Below are 21,626 nucleotides of genomic sequence, written 5' to 3'. Positions count from 1 at the left end.
TGTAGGATGCAGTAAGTACTGGGAGATGAAGAAGCTTGTACAGGATAGAGTAGCATGGAGAGGTGCATGAAACCTGTCTCTGGAATGAAGACCACAACAACAAGATGGAATGCTTTGCCTGTAAAGGAGACCGCATATAGGACATTGGTGAGACTATTCTTCAGTATTGCTAGAGTGTTTGGGATCCGTACCAGGTCAGATTGAAGCAAGACAATGAAACAATTCAGAGACAAGCTGCCAGATGTGTTGCCAGTAGGTTCTAACAACATGCAAGTGTTAGGTAGATGCTTCTGGAACTCAAAATGGGGATCTCTGGATAGAAGGCGACGTTCTTTTCGAGGAACACTACTTTCGAACTTTAGATAACCGGCATTTGATGCTGACTGATTAACGATTCTACTGCTGCCAACATACATTGCACATAAGGAACACGAATATAAGGTACGAGGAATTTGGGCTCTTACGGAGACATATAGACGGTCGTTTTTCCCTTGCTCTACTTGCGAGTGGAAAATGAAACGAAATGACGAGTAGTGCTGTAGGGTACCCGTCCGCATGCACCGTGCTGTGACTTGCGGAGAACCTGTGTAGATTTGGACGTAGATGTAACTGAGGACTTGAGTCGATCATGGCCCCGCTTCAAACAAGTCAGTAGGCTGCTGTCTCAAAAGAGAAAAAATTTTAAAATAAAAATTAATGCGTGATAAGTCAAAATGACAAAGATCAGAATTATACCCTTATCAAGAAATTTCACAGGTCGTAACTTCTCATAGCATTTACTAGCAACTGTTATACAGAGGGCCCTTTAGCAGGTGACTGCAGTGCACGGCGCGCGTTCGTGGCTGTTTGCGCCTGCGGCTTGCGCCGGCTGATTGCGGAAGCAGGAGTGGATTGGCGCGGTGCCGTGTCGGTGTCGCTACGGCCCAACCCAGCTGAGCGGCAGGCGCCCGCCCCGGCCAGCGCCGTGTAAGCGCAGCACCGCTCGGCGCGGCGCTCCGGTGTCCTTTGCTGCGGCCAATTTCAGGCCGTCGCAATCAGCGTCGCTCCTGCCGCCGTGCCGCCGTTGAATGCAGAACGCGTCCGCGTAGCGCCGGTGCCGGGCCAGCGGCAGTTACGCTAACACCACCTGCACGTTTCCAGAAACGCCCGCCCAACTAGGCCTGCTGTAATGGAATCTGCTAAATGAAATCCAGCGGACATTGGCTGTTGTAGTAAGGGGAAATGAACAATCGTTACTCAGTAAGTTGTAAGACTATGAATTTTTTTTTTTTTTTTTTTTTTTTTTTTTTTTTTTTTTTTTTTTTGTCATCACTCTACTGACTGGTTTGATGCGGCCCGCCACAAATTCCTTTTCTGTGCTAACCTCTTCATCTCAGAGTGGCACTTGCAACCTACGTCCTCAATTATTTGCTTGACGTATTCCAATCTCTGCCTTCCTCTACAGTTTTTGCCCTCTACGGCTCCCTGTAGTACCATGGAAGTCATTCCCTCATGTCTTAGCAGATGTCCTATCATCCTGTCCCTTCTCCTTATCAGTGTTTTCCACATATTCCTTTCATCTCCGATTCTACGTAGAACCTCCTCATTCCTTACCTTATCAGTACACCTAATTTTCAACATTCGTCTATAGCACCACATCTCAAATGCTTCGAATCTCTTCTGTTCCGCTTTTCCCACAGTCCATGTTTCACTACCATACAATGCTGTACTCCAGACGTGCATCCTCAGAAATTTCTTCCTCAAATTAAGGCCGGTATTTGATATTAGTAGACTTCTCTTGGCCAGAAATGCCTTTTTTGCCATAGCGAGTCTGCTTTTGATGTTCTCCTTGCTCCGTCCGTCATTGGTTATTTTACTGCCTAGGTAGCAGAATTCGTTAACTTCATTGTCTTCATGACCATCCATCCTAATGTTAAGTATCTCGCTGTTCTCATTTCTACTACTTCTCATTACCTTCGTCTTTCCCCGATTTACTCTCAAACCATACTGTGTACTCATTACACTGTCCATTCCGCTCAGCAGATCATTTAATTCTTCTTCACTTTCACTCAGTATAACAATATCATCAGCGAATCGTATCATTGATATCCTTTCACCTTCTATTTTAATTCCACTTCTGAACCTTTCTTTTATTTCCATCATTGCTTCCTCGATGTATAGACTGAAGGGTAGGGGCGAAAGGCTACAGCCTTGTCTTACACTCTTCTTAATACGAGCACTTCATTCTTGATTGTCCACTCTTATTACTCCCTCTTGGTTGTTGTACATATTGTATATGACCCGTCTCTCCCTATAGCTTACCCCTACTTTTTTCAGAATCTCGAACAACTTGCACAATTTTATATTGTAGAACACTTTTTCCTGGTCGACAAATCCTATTAAAGCGTATTGATTTTTCTTTAGCCTTGCTTCCATTACTAGCCGTAACGTCAGAATTGCCTCTCCCGCCCCTTTACTTATCCTAAAGCCAAACCGATCGTCACCTAGCGCATTCTCAATTTTCTTTTCGATTCTTCTGTATATTATTCTTGTAAGCAGCTTCGATGCATGAGCTGTTAAGCTGACTGTGCGATAATTCTCGCACTTGTCAACTCTTGCCTCCTTCGGAATTGTGTGGATGATGCTTTTCCGTAAGTCAGATGGAATATCGCCAGATTCATATATTCTACACACCAACGTGAATAGTCGTTTTGTTGCCACTTACCCCAATGATTTTAGAAATTTTGATGGAATGTTATCTATCCCTTCTGCGTTATTTGATCGTAAGTCCCCCAAAGCTCCTTTAAATTCCGATTTTAATACTGTATCCCCTATTTCTTCCAAATCGACTTCTGTTTCTTCTTCTACCACATCAGACAATTCTTTACCCTCATAGAGGTTTTCAATGAATTCTTTCCAATTATCTGCTCTCTCCTTTGCATTTAACAGTGGAATTCCCATTGCAGTCTTAATGTTACCACCGTTGCATTTAATGTCACCAAATAATCCTGTATGCTGAGTCTGTCCTTCCGACAATCATATCTTTGTCGATGTGTTCACATTTTTCCTGCAGCCATTTCGTCTTAGCTTCCCTGCGCTTCCTATTTATTTCATTCCTCAGCGACTTGTATTTCAGTATTCCTCATTCTCAAAGAACATGTTTGTAATTCCTCCTTTCATCAATCAACTGAAGTACTTCTTCTGTTACCCATGGTTTCTTCGCAGCTACTTTCTTTGTACCTAAGTTTTCCTTCCCAACTTCTGTGATGGCCCGTTTTAGAGATGTCCATTCGTCTTCCACTGTACTGCCTACTGCGCTATTCCTTATTGCTGTATCTATAGCGTTAGAGAATTTCAAACGTATCTCGTCATTCCTTAGTACTTCCGTAATCCACTTCCTTCCGTGTTGATTCTTCCTGACTTATGTCTTGAACTTCAGCCAACTCTTCATCACTACAATATTGTGATCATAGTCTGTATCTGCTCCTGGGTACGCCTTACAATCCAGTATCCGATTTCGAAATCTCTGTTTGACCATGATGTAATCTAACTGAAATCTTCCCGTATCTCCCGACCTTTTCCAAGTATACCTCCTCCTCTTGTGAGTCTTGAACAGGGTATTCGCTATTACTAGCTGAAACTTGTTGCAGAACTCAATTAGTCTTTCTCCTCTTTCATTCCTAGTCCCAAGCCCTTATGCTAATGTAACCTTTTCTTCTACTCCTTCCCCTACAACTGCATTCCAGTCGCCCATGACTATTAGATTTTCGTCCCCCTTTACATACTGCAATACCCTTTCAATATTCTCATACACTTTCTCTATCTGTTCAGCTTTGCGACGTCGCCATGTGTACCTGAACTATCGTTGTCGGTTTTGCTCTGCTGTCGATTCTGATTAGAAATCTCGGTCACTGAATTGTTCACAGTAACACACCCTCTGCCCTACCTTCCTATTCATAACGTATCCTACACCTGTTATACCATTTTCTGCTGCTGTTGATATTACCCGATACTCATCTGACCAGATATCCTTGTCTTCCCTGCACTTCACTTCACTGACCCCTACTATATCTAGATTCAGCCTTTGCATTTCCCTTTTCAGATTTTCTAGTTTCTCTAACACGTTCAAGCTTCTGACATTCCACGCCCCGACTCGTAGAACGCTATCCTTTCGTTGATTATTCAATCTTTTTCTCATGGTAACCTCCCCCTTCGCAGTCCCCCCCCGGAGATCCGAGTTGGGGACTATTCCGGAATCTTTTGCCAATGGAGAGATCATTATGACACTTCTTCAATTACAGGCCAAATGTCCTGTGGACACACGTTACGTGTATTTAATGCAGTGCTTTCCATTGCCATCTGCATCCTCATGTCGTTGATCAATGTTGATTCTTCCGCCTTTAGGAGCAATTTCCCACCCCTAGGACAAGTTAGTGCCCTGAACCTCTATCCGCTCCTCCGCCCTCTTTGACAAGGCCGTTGGCAGAATGAGGCTGACTTCTTATGCCGGAAGTCTTCGGCCGCCAATGCTGATTATTTATCAAAATTTAGTCAGTGGCGGGGATCGAACCCTAGACCACGGGTACCCATCATAAAATAACCAGCACAAAAATGCTCCTGCTGGAGCACAGAGAAGGGCAATATGCTCCGGTTGAAGCGTATCTCATTGAAAAGTAGGGTACCAGCTGCCCCACCCCCACCTGCTAATTCTCTCACTCTTTGAGCCATAAATAGCGGCATTCTTTCTTCATGCCTCTCTAAGCGCCACTGCCTCCTGCTGCTACTGTCGTCCCTCACTGTAACTGTCCTCATACTCTTCCTTACTTCTACATCCCATTCATTCCTTCCCTGTGCTGCTAATTTCTCACTGCCACCATCTCCCTCTCCGTCATTGTCAGACTACCTCTCTGCATCACTGACTCTCACCCACTTTGACTTGCACCTCCTCTTTATTTGCCTCCCACAGGCACAGCCACATTCAATCTCTTTCTAGTTCCCTTCTTGTTGTAACCCGTTGCGACCGCGACCGTTCCGGCCGCGGGGTGGCCGGGAAAGCGCAGCGGGACCAAACAGAGAAGGACCCACGAACAAACAAACGAACGGAAAGGACGGGCACGAAACAACGTCGGACGACGGAGCTCGCGGGGTGGCCAGGAAAGCGCAGCGGGACCAAACAGAGAAGGACCCACGAACAAACAAACGAACGGAAAGGACGGGCACGAAACAACGTCGGACGACGGAGAGAGACCTGACGACGACAACATGCAAGAAGCAACGGAGTGACAGAGACAACAAAACGAATCCAAGACGTCCACTAGTAATGAAAACAAAGAACGACAAACACGCTGTCTGTTGCCGAGGCGATGTGTCGAGACTCACGCAACGATTAGACTCGCTGGCTGAGCTTCTTTTTTTCCTTATTGTATTGCAATTCCCCATCAGGCGGGCTGGCAGCAGCATTTGTGCTGCTCTTCAGCCGAAAGACAGAGAACAAACAATAGACGACAGTTAAAATTATTCAAAGGAGAGAATATGGTGAACATAGATATAAAAAAAGGGGGAACATCATGGAAGGCAATAGACAAAAAAAGGGGCGACCGTAAAATGGAGAGAAAAACCGTAAAATGTAGCGCACACAAAAACCACGCACTGCGAAAATTAAAAGAACACAAGGCACAGTATAATTGGAACATAAAAGTACCGACGGATGGCGTAGCACATAACAAACACTGACAGCGAACCTCAAGGCAGCACACAATTAATATCACACCTCTTGATGCATCGAAGAAACAGCACTAAACACAACGCTGCTGGGGCACGCTGACAGTGATCAAAACGGAGGATCTGCCATGTGCTAGGAGAGAAGGGAGACCGGAAGAAGGGAGGTAGGGGAAGAGAGGGGTGAGATGGGCGGGGGGCGCGCTGAAGAGGGCCAGGTAGGGAGGGATGTGGGAAGGAAAGAGGCAAGTAAGGGGTGCAGGGTCTCAGGGGGAGGGGAAGGAGGAAAATCCGCTCTTGGAGATGGAGGGTAGAGGAAAAGGGGGCCCTGGGGAGGGGGGGGCGAACAAGGCCAGGTTATAGTTGGAAGGAAGGATAGATGTCACAGGGAAGTTCAGCAGCCGGGAGGGGGAGGTGCTGAAAATTGCCCTGATGAAGGAGATGGAAGGTGTGGAGGTGGAGAGAGGGAGGGATACAGCGATAGAGGTGGGGCAACAGGCAGGGGGTGGAGAGGAAGGAGGAAACCAGAGGGTGGGGGGATCAAGCTTGTAGACAATGTAAAGGATGCAGAGATGTTGGAGGAACAGGAGGAGGTGGGGGAAGGCGATCAGTTCATACAGGAGCCATGTGGGGAAGGAAGTCGGATATGGAAGGCAAGGTGGTGCACATGGCGTTCAAGGATTTGGAGGACCTTGTAAAGGCGGGTAGGTGCGGAGATCCAGGCAAAGCTGGCATAACAGAGGATAGGATGGATGAGGGATTTGTAGGTGTGGAGGATGGTAGAAGGATGCAATCCGCATGTCCGACCAGACAGGAGTTTCAGAAGGCGGAGGCAGGAATGGGATTTCTGCTGGATGGTTTGGAGATGAGGGGTCCAGGTGAGGTGTCGGTTGAGGGTGAGGCCAAGTTATCTCAGGGTGGGGGTTAGCTGGATGCGATGACCATAAAAGGTGAGGTACAAATCATGGAGACAAAAGGAGCGGGTGGGGTGGGCTATAATGATTGCCTGGGTTTTGGGGGGGTTGAGACGGAGGAACCACTGGTTACATCAAGTGCTGAACTGGTTAATGTGGGTTTGGAGGGTACGTTGTGGCTGTTGAAGGGTAGGATAGAGATCCAGGAATACTGTGTCATCAGCATACTGGAGAGGGTGTACTGGTGGGGGTGGCTTGGGCTTATCAGCAATACAAAAGAGATGAAGGGGAGAGGACAGAACCCTGGGGTACACCAGCAGTGGGATAAAAGATACGAGAATTGGTGTTGTGGAGGGTGACATAGGAATGACGGTGCGAGAGGAAGGAGGCGACCAGATGGACAAATTTGATAAGCAGGGCGTAGGTTTGGAGTGTAACGAGGAGACCAGAATGCCATACACAGTCATAGGCATTTTGGAGGTCAGGGGAAACAAAAATGGCGGAACGATGGGAGTTGAGCTGGAGGGACAGAAGGTGATTGAGGTTAACGAGTTGGTCTTCAGCGGAGAAGGAGGGTCGGAAACCACACTGAGTAAAGGGGAGGAGGTGGTTTTGAGTAAGGTGCTGATGGATATGGTGGGAGAAGATGCATTCCAAGACCTTACTGAAGACAGAGGTGAAGCAGACTAGACAATAGGAAGAGGTGGCAGAAGGGGGCTTGTTGGGTTTGAGGAATAAGACGATGTGGGAGGTCTTCCACAGGTCAGAGCGGAAGCCACTAGAGAGGATGACGTTATAGAGATAGGCGAGGACAGTCAGGAAGGAATAGGGGCTTTCTCGAATGTGGCGGTAGGTGACACAGTCGTGACTAGGAACCGTGTTGCATTTGGACCAGAGGATAAGTGTAATGTCGTGTGCTGTGATGGGAGTGTTTATGTCAGAGGGGGGCAACTGCCCCAAGCACTGGAGACTAGGAGCAAGTGGAGCGACCGAGGTATCGGCACATTCCATGATGGTGGGGAAAAGAGAATAATTAAAGTGGGGATCATCTGGGATGGAGAAGACCTCAGAAAGGTGGGAAGCAAAGTGGTCGGCCTTACTGAGGTTGTCAGGAAGGGGGCGATCGTTATGGAGAAGGGGGTAGTGGGGAGCAGAAAGGGAACCAGTAAGGCAATGAAAGGCGGACCAGTACTTGGAGGAGTTGATAGGGAGGGTGGTGTTGAGTCGTGTCCAGGTCTGGCGCCAGTCTCAGCGTTTCATTGCTGTAATAAGATTCCAGACGTGTCGCTGTATTTGCCAGTGGCATTGGAGTGTAACCCTGTCACGAGTGTGCAGGAAGGAGCGATAGGGGCGGCGGCATTCACGGAGGAGGACAGCCTACAGAGGGTGAGTGGGACAGTGGGGGTGGATGGTATTAGTAGGAACATGGGCCTCCACAGCGTCAGTAATTACCTTCTGAAGGAAGGACGAGGAGTGGATGATGCCATCAGGATGGCGATAGGTAAGAGGGTGTCTTTCGACCTGGGTGGAGATGGAGTCCCAGTAGGCATCCCAGTTGGCACGGGAGTAGTCATGGACGACCTTGGGAGGGAGTGTAAGGTGCGGAGCCGGAGGGGGCGGTGAGCAGACGTTATGGTGAGAAGGATGGGCAGGTGATCGCTACCTGTGGGGTCAAGGACGGCGACAGCGATACTGGGGTGGTCCAGTGTGCTGGGGAAGGGGAAAACGGTCACCTTGGATTGTCGAGAGTAACTGATGCCACCGCCAAAGGGCGGCAAGAGTGTGGCTATGGATGTTGAGGTTGGCAGCAATCCAATAAGTGGAGAAAGTGTGGTCAATTTGCGAGATTAAGTCATAAGGAATAGGAGCAGTGGAGCGGACATGGATGGTGGCACAGGTAATGGTGAGGGAGGGGAAAAAGACGCAAAGGTGTTCAGAGAGGTCATTGAGGAGAGGATGTGGCCAATTGCGACTCCACCCTATGCACGAGGACCAGGAGTGTCAGTGCGGTGGAGGATATAGGGAGAGGTGCGGATAGAATGGTGGGGCTGGAGAAAGATTTCGTTCAAGAGGAAGGTGTCGACCTGGTGGTGGGAGAGGGTGTGCATGAGCAGGTATTTGTTGGAGCGGAAGGAGCGAATGTTGGAAGAGGATGTGATACTCGTGCCGCGCCATGGCGGGAAGAGGGGGAGGTGGGGAGAGAGGGAAGGGAAGAGGCTTAAACTAGGGTGTCGAGGCAGGTGAAGGTGAAGTGGGCTTGGTTGTTGGAGTAAGTGGCAAAGGTGTTCAGGTGGAAAACAGAGCGAGCGGCAAGGGAGATTTGTTGGAAGGTGTGGGGGCGCTGAAAAGGGTGAATGTTTTGGAGTACAATGGTAAGGAACTGGATGATGTCCTCGGCTGGGGGGGTAGATGGATGGAATTGTTGGGATGGACAGGGGTATCAATGGGACAAACATTGTCTGTAAGTTCAGGGGTGGTTGGAGGGGGTTTGGCTTTACACTAGTGGGAGTTGGTGGGACTGGGGGCCATTGCAGGTGTTACAGGAAGGAGGAGCAGCGAGGTTGGGGCAGTTCTTAAGAAAGTGGGAGGTTTTGCAATGGGGACAGGTGGGGGGTTTTTGCAGTTGGGAGCCAGGTGGTCATTGTGCATCAGGCACCACTGGCAATGGTAGGATTGGGGAGGGGATTTGGAGGATTCAACAGGGTGGCGACGGTGGTATATCAGGGCACCATGGGTGAGGAGATGGTCAATGGAGGGGGCGGACTCAGAGAAGACCCACATGAGGTAGGTGGGACCAGAGGCATTGTGGATATGGCGGATTTCCAGGTCTGGGTGGGAGTTTAGTTCCGCCAACACTTCATCCTCCGTGATCACGGGCTGAGCTTGGTGATTACAGCGGTTTAGGTGGGGGGGGGGGGGGCGAAAGGGAGGCTGGGGCTGATGAGGAGTGGTAGAGGAAATGAAAGGTGTCAGAGATGCATGGGAGCCAAACATAATTCTTGGGAGTTCCGTGTGAAAGGAGGGGGATGTGGACTCGATAAGGACTGAGTCCCTGCGAGGAATGAGTTGGGAGATGGGAGCACCAGGTAAATACTTTCGTATCTCCGTGGTGAGGGTACGAGAATCGAGGATCTTAGGATGGGGAGGTGATAGGACAAAGGTGTGGAGGGTGGGGGCTGGGTTTGGGTAGCTGGAGGAGGGTTGGTGTTTGTGGAGACGACAAGAGAAGGGGGAGGTGGTGTTGACTTTTGTGGGAAGTGGCGGGAGCAGAGTCGATAATGACGCGCTTTTGGGGTTCTTTCGAGACTGGCGGCTGGGAGGAGGGGAGAGGGATGGGGAGGAGAGGGAGGTGGCAGGTGGCAGATCCCTGTGGCGTAGTGGAGGCGCTGGGAGAAGCAGCCAGTTAGTGGTGGCGACGGTGGCTCGGCGTGACGTGATGCGTGCAGGAGATGCAGATGACAAAGAGATGGGGTGGGTGAGAGAGGGGAAGCCGACCACCTGAGGGGTGGCAGCAGAGGCGGCAACAGAGGCGTATATGAGGGTAGGGGTAGCAGTGGGAGCTGTTGAGGATATGGAGGCTGGAGGAAGGGAGTAGAGGTGGGAATATACAGCAGGGGAGGAGATAGGGGGATGGGTAAGTGGGGGAAGTGAGGTGTAAGGAGGAAGGCCAGGGGCGGCATTCCAGCAAGTGACTGTGGAAGAGGGGGAGGGGGAGGTTTAGATGACAGTGAAGGTGGGAGTACTCATGACGGACGGATAGCAGGCGGCGGCGGCGGCGGTGGTGACGGCGACGGCGACGACGATGGATGGCGAGCAGGCAGGCGGATGGACGAACAGCTACAGCAGCGAGCGGCGGGCGAACAGACAGACAGACAGACAGCAACAGCAACAGCAACAATCTTCGAAGACGGAGATTCCACTGTGAGAGTAGCCGAGGCTTTGGTATCTGACGTTTTCGAAGGAGGGGATCCAACCCTCTAGATAGCTGGCTGAACGAGAGGCAAGCGCTCATGTACACTAACGCGGGCGCCACTATTGGCTGCTGGAACCACGTGTTCCACTGTGGCTCCCGCACACTAAATGCGAGCCTGGAGGCGCGCCGCCCCAGCTTACGGCGCGATGTTGCAGAGACCTCTAGGAGTCATCGACGTCCATGACGTCTGACGCGGATTCAAATTCCCTGGCGCACGGTACCAGATTTCAGTCACTCGTGTTCCAATGCCACTGTGACTCTTTCTATCTCTCACACTCTCATTGCCTTCTTTCCTCCTGTAATGCTACTAAATATTACTTTACCAATTCTTTCCTTTAGCCAGAGTCTCCTTTTGTCTCACCAATGAAAAATGACGAAGATGTTCGCATGCCAAAATATTTGAGAAAGTTTTTAAAGGTGGAGAGGAAGATAAAATGAGGCAGCCGGTACCTCTGTTTACAGCCAATATTCTAATACTGAGCACAATCACCCTTTGTGCTGTTTTCCTTCATTTTACTGCTACAGTATGACGTGTCACTCAAGCACTTTATGGGCTAGTAAAATTTCTATACTTTACGAACGTGAAAGTGGAATAAAAGAAAACTAATTTTATACCTCAGACACAGAAATTTTGCACGTACTTCTGTCTTACCATGCGGCTTTTGCACAACCCGTCTGGATATAACAGAGTCACTTCACAGCATACTTCTGCATGTTATCTTACTTCATAAGCTACGTTTTCACAAGTTACAAGTACGGTAACTCTGAAACTCTGTATCTCGGAAATCGATAAAGATATAAACGAAATTTTCAACGTTTCTCGGATAGTGATCCTGGGAATATCTCGTAAAATTACACAATTTGCTATGCAAGCCGTCTTGGAATCCGCTGCCGGTTTTGGTACCAAAAAACCACGTTTTCGGGTAGATAAATGCCTCGAATACATACCGTTAAAACTTGAACGATTGGGTAAATTAAATTGAATTAATGCTATTAAAGCCGACCAACAAGCCACAGCAGGGATGCCAACAAGCTCGCACTCTTAGGCACAAACAAACCGCCAACACTGCCCTACACTGTGAATCCGATATATGACCTGTCGGTCACAAAATGATCATGAGCCTGTTACAAGTATGCTGACGCTGAAGGAGAAGCTAACACCTGCACCTAGCAGCAGCTGCCGAGTAACACCACCGAACAACGTCAAAGGTATCGACCTGCACGATACCCACTGGTAACAAAGCTTATCCTTGCATGACCAGTCACAGGTAGCAAGAAAACTGCTACTGCTCTAACATTCCGACCGAACTATCAGAAAGACTTTTTATCCCATGGCCCTTGCCTACGCACTTCTTTCCTCTGCATTAAAACCGCTACTCTTCGTTCAACTGTCGACCCAAGCCATCTCCAGATGAGCGCTTATGAAAGGTTAACCTTAACCAGACAGACGCAAACATCGCAGTACTCACATCGTGCAAGACCTCACTTTAGTAAAAACTAATCCTTGTGCAGAGATGGCGGTAGACCTTTTGTGATGGCCATCATACCGGTGTGGGCATAGAGGGGAACCACCACTTTTTATTTTCTTTAAAAAAATTATTTAGATATGCTCTGCTGACGAGGAGAAATCTGAAAAATGCTACATCTAACGCAAAAAGAGCCAACCAATATGCTCCATTGCCTAAGTTAACTGAACTGTTTAATATTCTGACTTTGTCCCAGTACTGCAGGTTAGTTGCAGCAAAATGATCCTTCTCTTGGATATGCAAAGGGTCCTTAGCCCAAGAGGTATCCAAAATACTTGACCCAACCATTATATCAGCAACAGACCACTAGATATCAGGACCAAAAGCTCCTTTTTTATGAGCCACGTTCTGGAACAAAAAGTACAGATACTGTGTAAATCTCACGGCCTGGGTTTACTTCGGTCAAAAATTATGGGCTTAAGGCGCTGGGTGGGGCACAAAACTACTCATTTACGTTTTGTCCCATCTGTTGGAGACATCTTCGGAGATAAAACGGCAACAACTATGATTTGTCAAGGGACTCCGAAATTTTCACGTGAGAGGTGGCTTGTTCTCTATACAGTATAAATTCGGGGCCCCTAACAGTTCTCGACGTAACAGCCTCATATTTCTGATGCCTGCTACAGGCAAATGTCAGCACTATAAATCAAATGGAACTGGAGCCTCACGAAATGTGTTTATTTCTGAACTGGTGTTTTGCTGGAACAAGATCCATCTCATAACAACCTTCCGTCTTATCAAGCACTCTTAAATTGTTTCTAGCACAGCACTATAGCGCCTATATAACAGCAGTTAGTAGACCTTATTATGGAGACGAAACGCAAACATTTCTTTCCGGTTTGTGATCCGTACGCTATACGATTCATAAAATCAATTTATGATAAAGGAAATAAAGAAGACGCAGAGATGAGCAACACGTTTCGTTATAGTTTCATTTACAAAGTTCGAAAGCGTCACGGAGCTACTCGACCTACAGTAGTGGCAGCAGCTACACTATACACGTGAGACCTTAACTTTTCCCGGCGAATTGAATGTTCAATTGGCGTCCGTAGAAAATGATATTGGTTTGCGTAATTCTGGTGTCTATCGTATTCCTTGCAGTTGTGGCATGCCATATATTGGTCAGACAAACAGAGGACTGTGGAAGACCGGTGTATTGAACATAAGCGTCACACACGCTTACAACAGCCGAGCAAATCCTCTATTGCCGATCATTGCCTTGACACCGATCATCCTATGGAATACAACAACACGGAGATTCTGGCTTACACGTCCAGCTATTGGGATAGTGTTATTAAGGAAGCTGTTGAAATGAAACTATCAAGCAGCCTTATAAACGGAGATGGTGGATTTTGTTTAAATGCTGCTTGGAATCCGGCTCTGTCTCTCATCAAAAAACAGAGGGACAGAATTGGTGCTACCTCACCTGTTGATTAACAGTCACTATTGATATTTCTGATGTTGGTTATCTTTGATTGTGTTGACACTTGTTCTGTTTGTGGTATCTTCCTCGTTTCTCCTCTTTGAACCGAGGTATTAAATTCCCTTGCACATTTCTTCCTCCTTGCATTGGCGCCTTGAGAATGGCAGGGTGTGCTCCTGTCGAAATATCGGCGGTGGTCGACGACGTCACCCGGCAGCAAACACGTAAGTTATTTGAACATACAACATAGATTTTCTGAACCAAGGTTTCGTTTACTGTTAACATTCCGAGAGCATTCGTTCCAAGAAGAGTCAAACACTACATTGATTACTAGTAGGTCCATCTCGTGAACGGACCATGAAGTTAAAGAAAACTAATTCGAGCGCACCCTGGATGACCGTAGTCGCCGATTATGGTCGTGGCCGGTGGAGAGGTTCTATTTTTCCAATGTTCTCGAGAAGCACAGAGGTTGTGGGGTCTTGCTCACTAGTCGCTAATAGGGTGCCTACGGGATGCAGCGTTCTCGGAATGCTATACAACAGTTTCAAACAAATAACATCAGTAGTTTTATTTCCAGAAAGCAATCTGACAATACTTAACTTTCTTTACAGCAAATGTCACTAGCGAGAGGCGACGTGAAAACAATACAGTTCTTAATATACACAGAATCCGAGAAAACACTTGATACTGACAGCGTAGCACTAATCACGTTGCACACTTGGGCCGATCTTGTGCGGCAGAGGCTAGCAGGAGCTGCGTTTATATGCAGCTTTTGTAGTGGGCGCGCCTGGAGCTACGCGGTCCGATTCCGCGCACCATTGGCCGCCGATTCTTCACTGCCGTCTCTGGTCTTTCGTTTCGGATCTTCGTTCTACATCTAGGGATATATATTCCGCTAGCCACCAAGCGGTGTGTGTGTCGGAGGGCACAATTCCCGCCAAAGTCATATTTCCGCCCGTCTGTTTCACTCACGGATCGCGCGAGGGAAAAACGACTGTCTGAACGCCTCAGTAAGAGGTCTAATATCCTTTATCTTGAATTTGAAAGTTGGTGGTAATAATATATGCTCGGATATCGGAATTTAGTGAGCAGCCCCTTCCTTTTTGCGCGTCGTCCAGCTGTAAGTGTGTCCCACTTCAAACTTTCTACGAGGTTTGTAACGCTCTCGCGATAGCTAAATGTACCAGTCACAAATCTTGCCGCTCTTCTTCGGACCTTCTCAATCACTTGAACCGTACCCAACTGGTAAGGGTCCCATATAGACGACCAATACTCTAAGATGGACGAACTAACGTAATGCAAGCAATTTCTTTTGTTGAAGGACTGCATCGCTTCAGGATTCTACCAATAAACCGCAACCTAGAGATCGCATGGGCAATCTGATCATTCCAGTTGATATAATTTCGAATAATCACACCCAGATACTTCACGGATGTTACCGCTTCCAAAGACTGGGCATTTATATTGTACTCTTACATTAATGGGGATTTCCTCCTTGTTATACGCAGTAGGTTACACTTACTAGTATGAGAGATAACTGCCAGTCATTACACCATGCATTAGTTTTCTGCAAATCGTCATTGATTTGTTCACAAGTTTCGTGTGATACTACTTTCCTGTAGACTACAGCATCATCAGCAAACAGTCTAATGCCTCTGTCAATACCATCAGCCAGATCGTTTATGTTAATCGTAAAAAGCAGCGGACCTATTACGCTGCCGTGGGTCCCATCTGAAGTTACGCTTGTTTCTTTTGAAGTCACCCCACTCAGGACGACGTACTGCTCTCTGTCAGTTAGACAACTTTCTATCCAACAGCATGTCATCGGATAGACCGTAAGCGCGCACTTTTTGGAGCAAGTGACAGTGAGCGACTGAGTCGAACGCCTTTAGGAAGTCGAGATATATGGCATCAACCTGGGAGCCGGTATCTAGAGCCTGTTGCATATCATGCACAAAGAGGACCACCTGTGTCTCGCATGACCGCTGTTTCCTAAAACCGTGTTGGTGTCTGCAGATGAACTTCCCAGAGTCTAGAAAGGCCATTATGTCTGGACACAAAATATGTTCCCTCATTCTTCAAGAAATCGATGTCAGTGAAACTTGGCCGGTAACTATATGTATCCGATTATTTAGCCCTTTTACAGATTTCTATGACCTTGGCCTACTTCCAGTCCCGTTGAACTTTCCGCTGTTCCAATGATCTCTGATAGATGATGATAAGAATGGTGCTACATTTGTGGCATTGTCAACATAAAATATTACGCGGATACCGTGTGCGCCAGTTGCCTTCCAGGCGTAAAATGATTTTAACTGTTTAACAATCCCAGATACACTAAACACTTTGTCAGCCATCCTTGCATTTGTCCGATAACTGAAGGAGGGAAAGGTGCTGCAGTCCTCTACAGTAAACGAGTTATGGAAAGCTAGGTTTACAATTTTGGCCTTGTTTTTATCAGCATCAGTTACATTACCCGTACGTACTGTCAGAAAGAGAAGATATTGAATTATTTGTAGTGTTCATAGATATTACGTAAGACAAAAATCTTTTGGGGTTATTTTTAGAATCTGCAGATAAAATATTGCTTTCAAATTCGTTAAAAGAATCTCTCATTGACCTTTTGAGAGTTGCTTTCATTTCGCATAATTTCTGTTTGTCAGCGCAGTAGTGACTACGTTTAAATCACTGTGCCAAATTCTCTGCTTTCTCAGCAACTTACTACTACGTTTGTTGTACCAAGGTGGAACTTTCCCTTCCCCTATGTTTTTGCTAGGCACATACGTCTCTAGCACACGGTGTGCAATACCTTTAAATTCCGACCAAAGATGCTCAATATCGATTGTGGTTAAGCCAGAACCGCGGTGCCACTCCAGGCATCATAGTGTGGGCGGCCATCGTCATGACGTTACTTCGTGGCTGGTAGCTATTAAGGGAAATCTCGTAGAACAACGATCCGTCACGGAGATCATGCATCCTCATCTGTTACCTCTCCTGCGATAGTATCGTGGAGCCATTTTTTGAGAGGACGGTACGCTTTTCAAAATTGAGATCGTATCTTAGCAACGTTGATAGCTTTTTTTATAATGAATAAACGAACGCCGTCTGGAACTCATCTTTTTCTTGCCGGCAAGTGGCTTCAATCTGCACTGCAGATCATTCCCAGGTCGTACGCTGCAAAGAGCAGTTTGTCAACAGTGGCGTAAAACTACCGTAAAATAGAAGATCGCTGTATTTTGCGTTAGTATTTTTTGTTAGTTTTTCACCGATCTTAACAAACTGCACATTGCGAAGCCAGACCCGAAGATGAAGTGCAGCGAAGACGGAAACCGGAAGTCGATAGTAAAAAGGTGTGACCCAGATCGTATTTTATTTTTTATTACGACTTTGCATGTGTCTTTATGAAATCCAGATAGTGTCAGAAACCAAAAATTTGTGGGACCAGGTCGCAGTCAACTCTATCCCACCGCCCTTGTCTGGGATATCAAGGACCACCTAAAAATTACTGCATATTGTCAAGTGAAGTATGATCCAGCGAGTAGCAAAGTGTTTACATATGCTCGATTGTCGCTTTGAATAGCTTCTCTAAAACAAACGTTGCTGTAATAAAGTAACCCTGCACCTCAAACGTATAGAAAGGAATTATTGTCTATGGCATAATTTGCAATGTTGTGTAGTCTAACTATTGTGGTTTTTGTTCCTCATTGTATACAAAAGGTGTCATTGCATCCGCTATTATTTTCTATTGACTTTATTTGTGTCATGGACGAAACAAAGTGATCGTTTACGTCTGTAAGAAGTTCATTTTCAGTCTTAATGTTTAAATGAAGATACGGATAACAGAAAGAAATACACAAGATACTGTTTTCGGAGGTGTAAACTGTATTCAGTTTCATGCTTTAACGGAAAAAAAGAAAAAAGTGTTATAGTGGAACGCGACTCGAACATCGGCGAGTCTACATGTCCGTTCTCTGACACTGCCTCGTCCAAGATAATGGGACAGCTCCAGCAGAGTGCAGAGTTCATCCTATCTGTTGTTTTTCACGCTTCACCCAGTTACAGCGTTGGCAGAGTTTCGATTCTTAAATTGCGTTTCTATTAAACCTATTGGAGGGACCAGATTTTTCTGGACACACTTTGTGTTGACCTGGCATGGAAAATCGCAAGTGCGGCATTCGTTTTTCACTCTGTATGTCACGCTAAGCACTGTTGAGGGCAAAACATACAAGAACACGTAAATAGAAATATTTCGCACGTCTGTGCTGAAACAAACAAATTAAACACTACAACAAATTAAAAACCGAATAGAGAAATACCTGCATTTGATAATAAGCAACAAAACACTAAACACACAGTGACACATTAAATTTCCTGTAGTAAGTTATGTGTTGATGACTTACTGTTTATTACAACACAGCGTTTTCTCTAGAGTTCCAGTACTTCTAAAGTCTATGAAACTGGAGCTTATCGACCACGCGGCTCCAATGTGGGCGTTCGTCCAGATCCTTTCAGTGGCGTCGAATAATTCCTCACGCATACTTGCAGAATATCTCTTCGAAAATTGAATTGAACGATTGTATTTCAATTTTTGCGGTAGAGTATCCTGCCACTGTGATCACTGACATCCATTAACAAACTGAAAAGAGCTCAGCATCATTATCAGTTACGCATATTCTTTCTGTAATGATTCACATTTTGTTCCATTCTATTAGTTATACCCCTGTCGCATTCTGTCATAGTGGATGACCCAGGAAATTCTGTGTGTGTGTCTTTGACAGCTGTAATGATCTTTTATCAATGGTATTTGATTCTGCGCCGCGCGGGACTAGCCGAGCGGTCTCAGGCGTGGCAGTCATGGACTGTGCGGCTGGTCCCGGTGGAGGTTCGAGTCCTCCCTCGGGCATGAGTGTGTGTGTTGGTCCTTAGGATAATTTAGGTTAAGTAGTGTGTAAGCTTATGGACTGAGGAACTTAGCAGTTAAGTCCCATAAGATTTCACACATATTTGATTCTGCAGAACCAACAAAGTTGTCTTGCCATTTACACAGAACTGACTTCTTCCTTTTCTCATTGCTGAATCGATAGTACCTCCGTCATCATTCGCTATCTCCTTCTTCTTTGAAACCTGGTAGATTTTGGGAGACACAACTTTCTCTCACGCGTCCAGTGCCCATATATCGTGCTCTCTAAGAAAAAATACAACACCAAACACATAATTCAGTAATGCACAACAGTTACTAAACAGATCGTTTACCTGTACCTTACCACTGAAAAATTAGTATGTGTCCCTAAGGCACAAATAAGGTTGCATAAATTTAAATAAATGACATATGACTGTTGGTTCGTTGAAAGACAGATTACAATTTTTGAACCAGAATGAAAAATAGTTTTAATCATTACAATTACACTAAACCTATGGTGTGATAAGTATCAGGCCGTAGGAAAAATGATGCTTGGATTTAGTTGCCTGTAGCTCCCAGTAGTGAACTGCTTCTTACAACAACCAACACTGGAATGAAAGAGGAGATGTTCAATAATCCTTAAAAAAACATAAAAATGTTATAGAGGTTCATTGTTGTGTCAAAGTCCATACTTGTCACGTATGCCATTAATTTAACTCTCGGCATATACAGGTTAATTAAGAAATCAATCAAGAATTTGTATAAATGTAAATGATTCCCTAATAGTGTCATTAGGACGTATTTATGAACATAACCTGAAGATAACATTTGAAAACCAAGAATTGTTGTTACTAGCGCAGATCATTTCGCACATTGTGTTGGTTTGTCACGGACAGTGTCCCAAGTGAGTGTACCACGCTGACGTTGGTCGTGGAGTGCGAGCCTTGGAGGCACCCAGTGACGTTGCGTCGTGGCGCGGGTCTACAAGGAATGCAGACCAATTATATATTAGACATGGGTTCAAAGGGCTCTGAGCACTATGGGACTTAACGTCTCAGGTCATCAGTCCCCTAGAACTTAGAACTACTTAAACCTAACTAACCTAAGGACATCACACACATCCATGCCCGAGGCAGGATTCGAACCTGCGACCGTAGCGGTCGTGCTGTTCCAGACTGAAGCTCCTAGAACCGTTCGGCCACACGGCGGGCTAGACATTGGTATTTATTGTTAAGTTGTTCATGAAAAGTATGATGAAATGGTAGGTAGCGTAGATCAGGGCGTGGTAAGGAGCTAGGCATAAGTTCTCAAATATTCAAATTTCATTATTATTGTTACTTTTATTTTCAATTTTTAACTCATGTGAATTATCGGATGTAACAGACATTTAATAAAATATCCCAGAGACACTCAACACTCTTAACAATTATTTAAAAAAAGATATTTCGTTTTAGTTATACTTTAACACCAAAAGTTAAAGGAATCAGAAACATTTAAGAAATAGTACGTTTAATAGACAATCCACTATTGAAATTTATAAAGCTTTAGATTACAAAAACTATTTAACTCAGACAATCTTTTAAACTGATTAAAACAGCTAATATTATCATTTTGCGAAGATATTTTAAATGATAAGTAATTACAAATAAAAAAAATGTGCTTTGATATAGATTCACAGCGCAGCTAAAGGGAAACTGAAATTTTAGTAACCAAGTTAAGGTTGGTGACTTAAGCTCACGTCATGCATCAAACAGCTGCTTTTATCAGCTCAGACTCTAAAACATAAAATTTATCAATTTAATAATATTTAATATTATGGTTATATAACGGGTAAAAGTTACGGATCATTTGCAGGTGTTTGCCCTCAGAACAAGAAAATTGTTACCCTTTAACCAGCTAAAACACACAATTGAACACTGTAAAACATTTGAACATGTGATCGTTCAGAATGAAATGCTAAAACAATTACAAGAAACGAATGCAGTAGAGCTTTAAATAAAAAATTTATTACAGCTTTGAACCCCTGAGCGCTTCATATAAAACACAGGAACGCATGTTAAAGAAACAATGTCTATAGTTAATGATGTAATATTGGGACTAATGCTGGCAAAAATGTATCCTCATTTGCATCTATATTAAAAATAATTCGGGCGTGTTCCAGGTGCGAAGGATCAGATCCACTTTTAAAACAAGGACTGAACATCAGCCACTAGCATCAGTTAAACGACCTTGCAGACGTGAACTCACAACAAGTCTCAATTAACAGGACTGAACAGGGGTCAGCAAAGAACAGGCGCTTCGTCAAATCGCTTCCAACACTTAATCGCCCACGAACAAGATGCTCACCATTTGTGTCGACTGAATTTTCTCATTCTGAGAGTCTTGAAGGTGCGATATGTTTTATTTGCTGAAAAACGTTCAGTAGCCTAGATCACATAAAATACCTCGTTATTTAAGACAACCGGTTTTGACAGGCGTCAACTTCAGACCTTGAATATGGTTCTGTTGAGAAACGTTCATTTTACGCTGACAATCACGCCGCGCTGTATAGTGGAAAAAATCATATTTTGGTAATGAGAAACCTTTTATAATGTGCAGATGTTTTCCACTTGATAACTTGGCATGAGGCTCAACGTAAAATGAACACGTATCACAACAAAAAGATTTTTAAGACCTAAATAAGACAACAGTCTGTTGAAACCAGTAGTCTTAAATAAAGATATATTTTACGCTACCTACGATGTTGAATGATTTTTTACTTATTATACCTGTGTTTATGCTAGTTCCCGGACCCATCGAGAATGATGACAGGTACTTATCCACCAACTAAGGCACCAGAACGGCCTATTCAAGAAACGCAGCCCATGTCTGCCGAGGCCGAGGAAATTAATGACCTACCCAACGGCGTCGGCACACACCCCACGGTAAGCAGCCTCCAACCACAAGCACCAACCACACCTATGGCTCTGGTAGGGAGCCCTCTTAGTGTGGTGCTATTTTGACCAACGGAAATATGATGAGTAAAATAACGTGCATTTATCGTGAAATTCCCACTACTGTGATTCAATAGGCTGCTACATATAATAGCAGTCCATTTCAGTGAACAGTATCTGATCAAGATGCAACGTCTCGCCTCTCAGTGCATCAAGACAAACTGCTTATAATGAAAATGCAAGCTTAGCGCAATAGGAAGAAC

At 45.5% G+C, this 21,626-nt stretch overlaps 1 protein-coding gene across 1 annotated transcript in view; it reads left to right on the top strand.

Annotated features, from left to right (window-relative positions):
• Positions 1 to 20,643, top strand: part of LOC124805716 (RNA-binding protein 25-like) — a 66,375-nt gene extending 45,732 nt beyond the window's left edge. Inside the window, exon 2 of the mRNA XM_047266286.1 lies at positions 20,592 to 20,643. Coding sequence (XP_047122242.1) covers positions 20,592 to 20,643 — 52 coding nt within the window. The remainder of the gene's footprint in view (positions 1 to 20,591) is intronic.
• The last annotated feature ends 983 nt before the right edge of the window (positions 20,644 to 21,626 follow it).

This window comes from Schistocerca piceifrons, chromosome 7, assembly GCF_021461385.2.
Source record: "Schistocerca piceifrons isolate TAMUIC-IGC-003096 chromosome 7, iqSchPice1.1, whole genome shotgun sequence".
NCBI lineage: Eukaryota > Metazoa > Arthropoda > Insecta > Orthoptera > Acrididae > Schistocerca > Schistocerca piceifrons.
The sequence above is the reverse complement of the archived record's forward strand: the minus strand, read 5'-3'. Positions and strand labels throughout refer to the sequence as shown.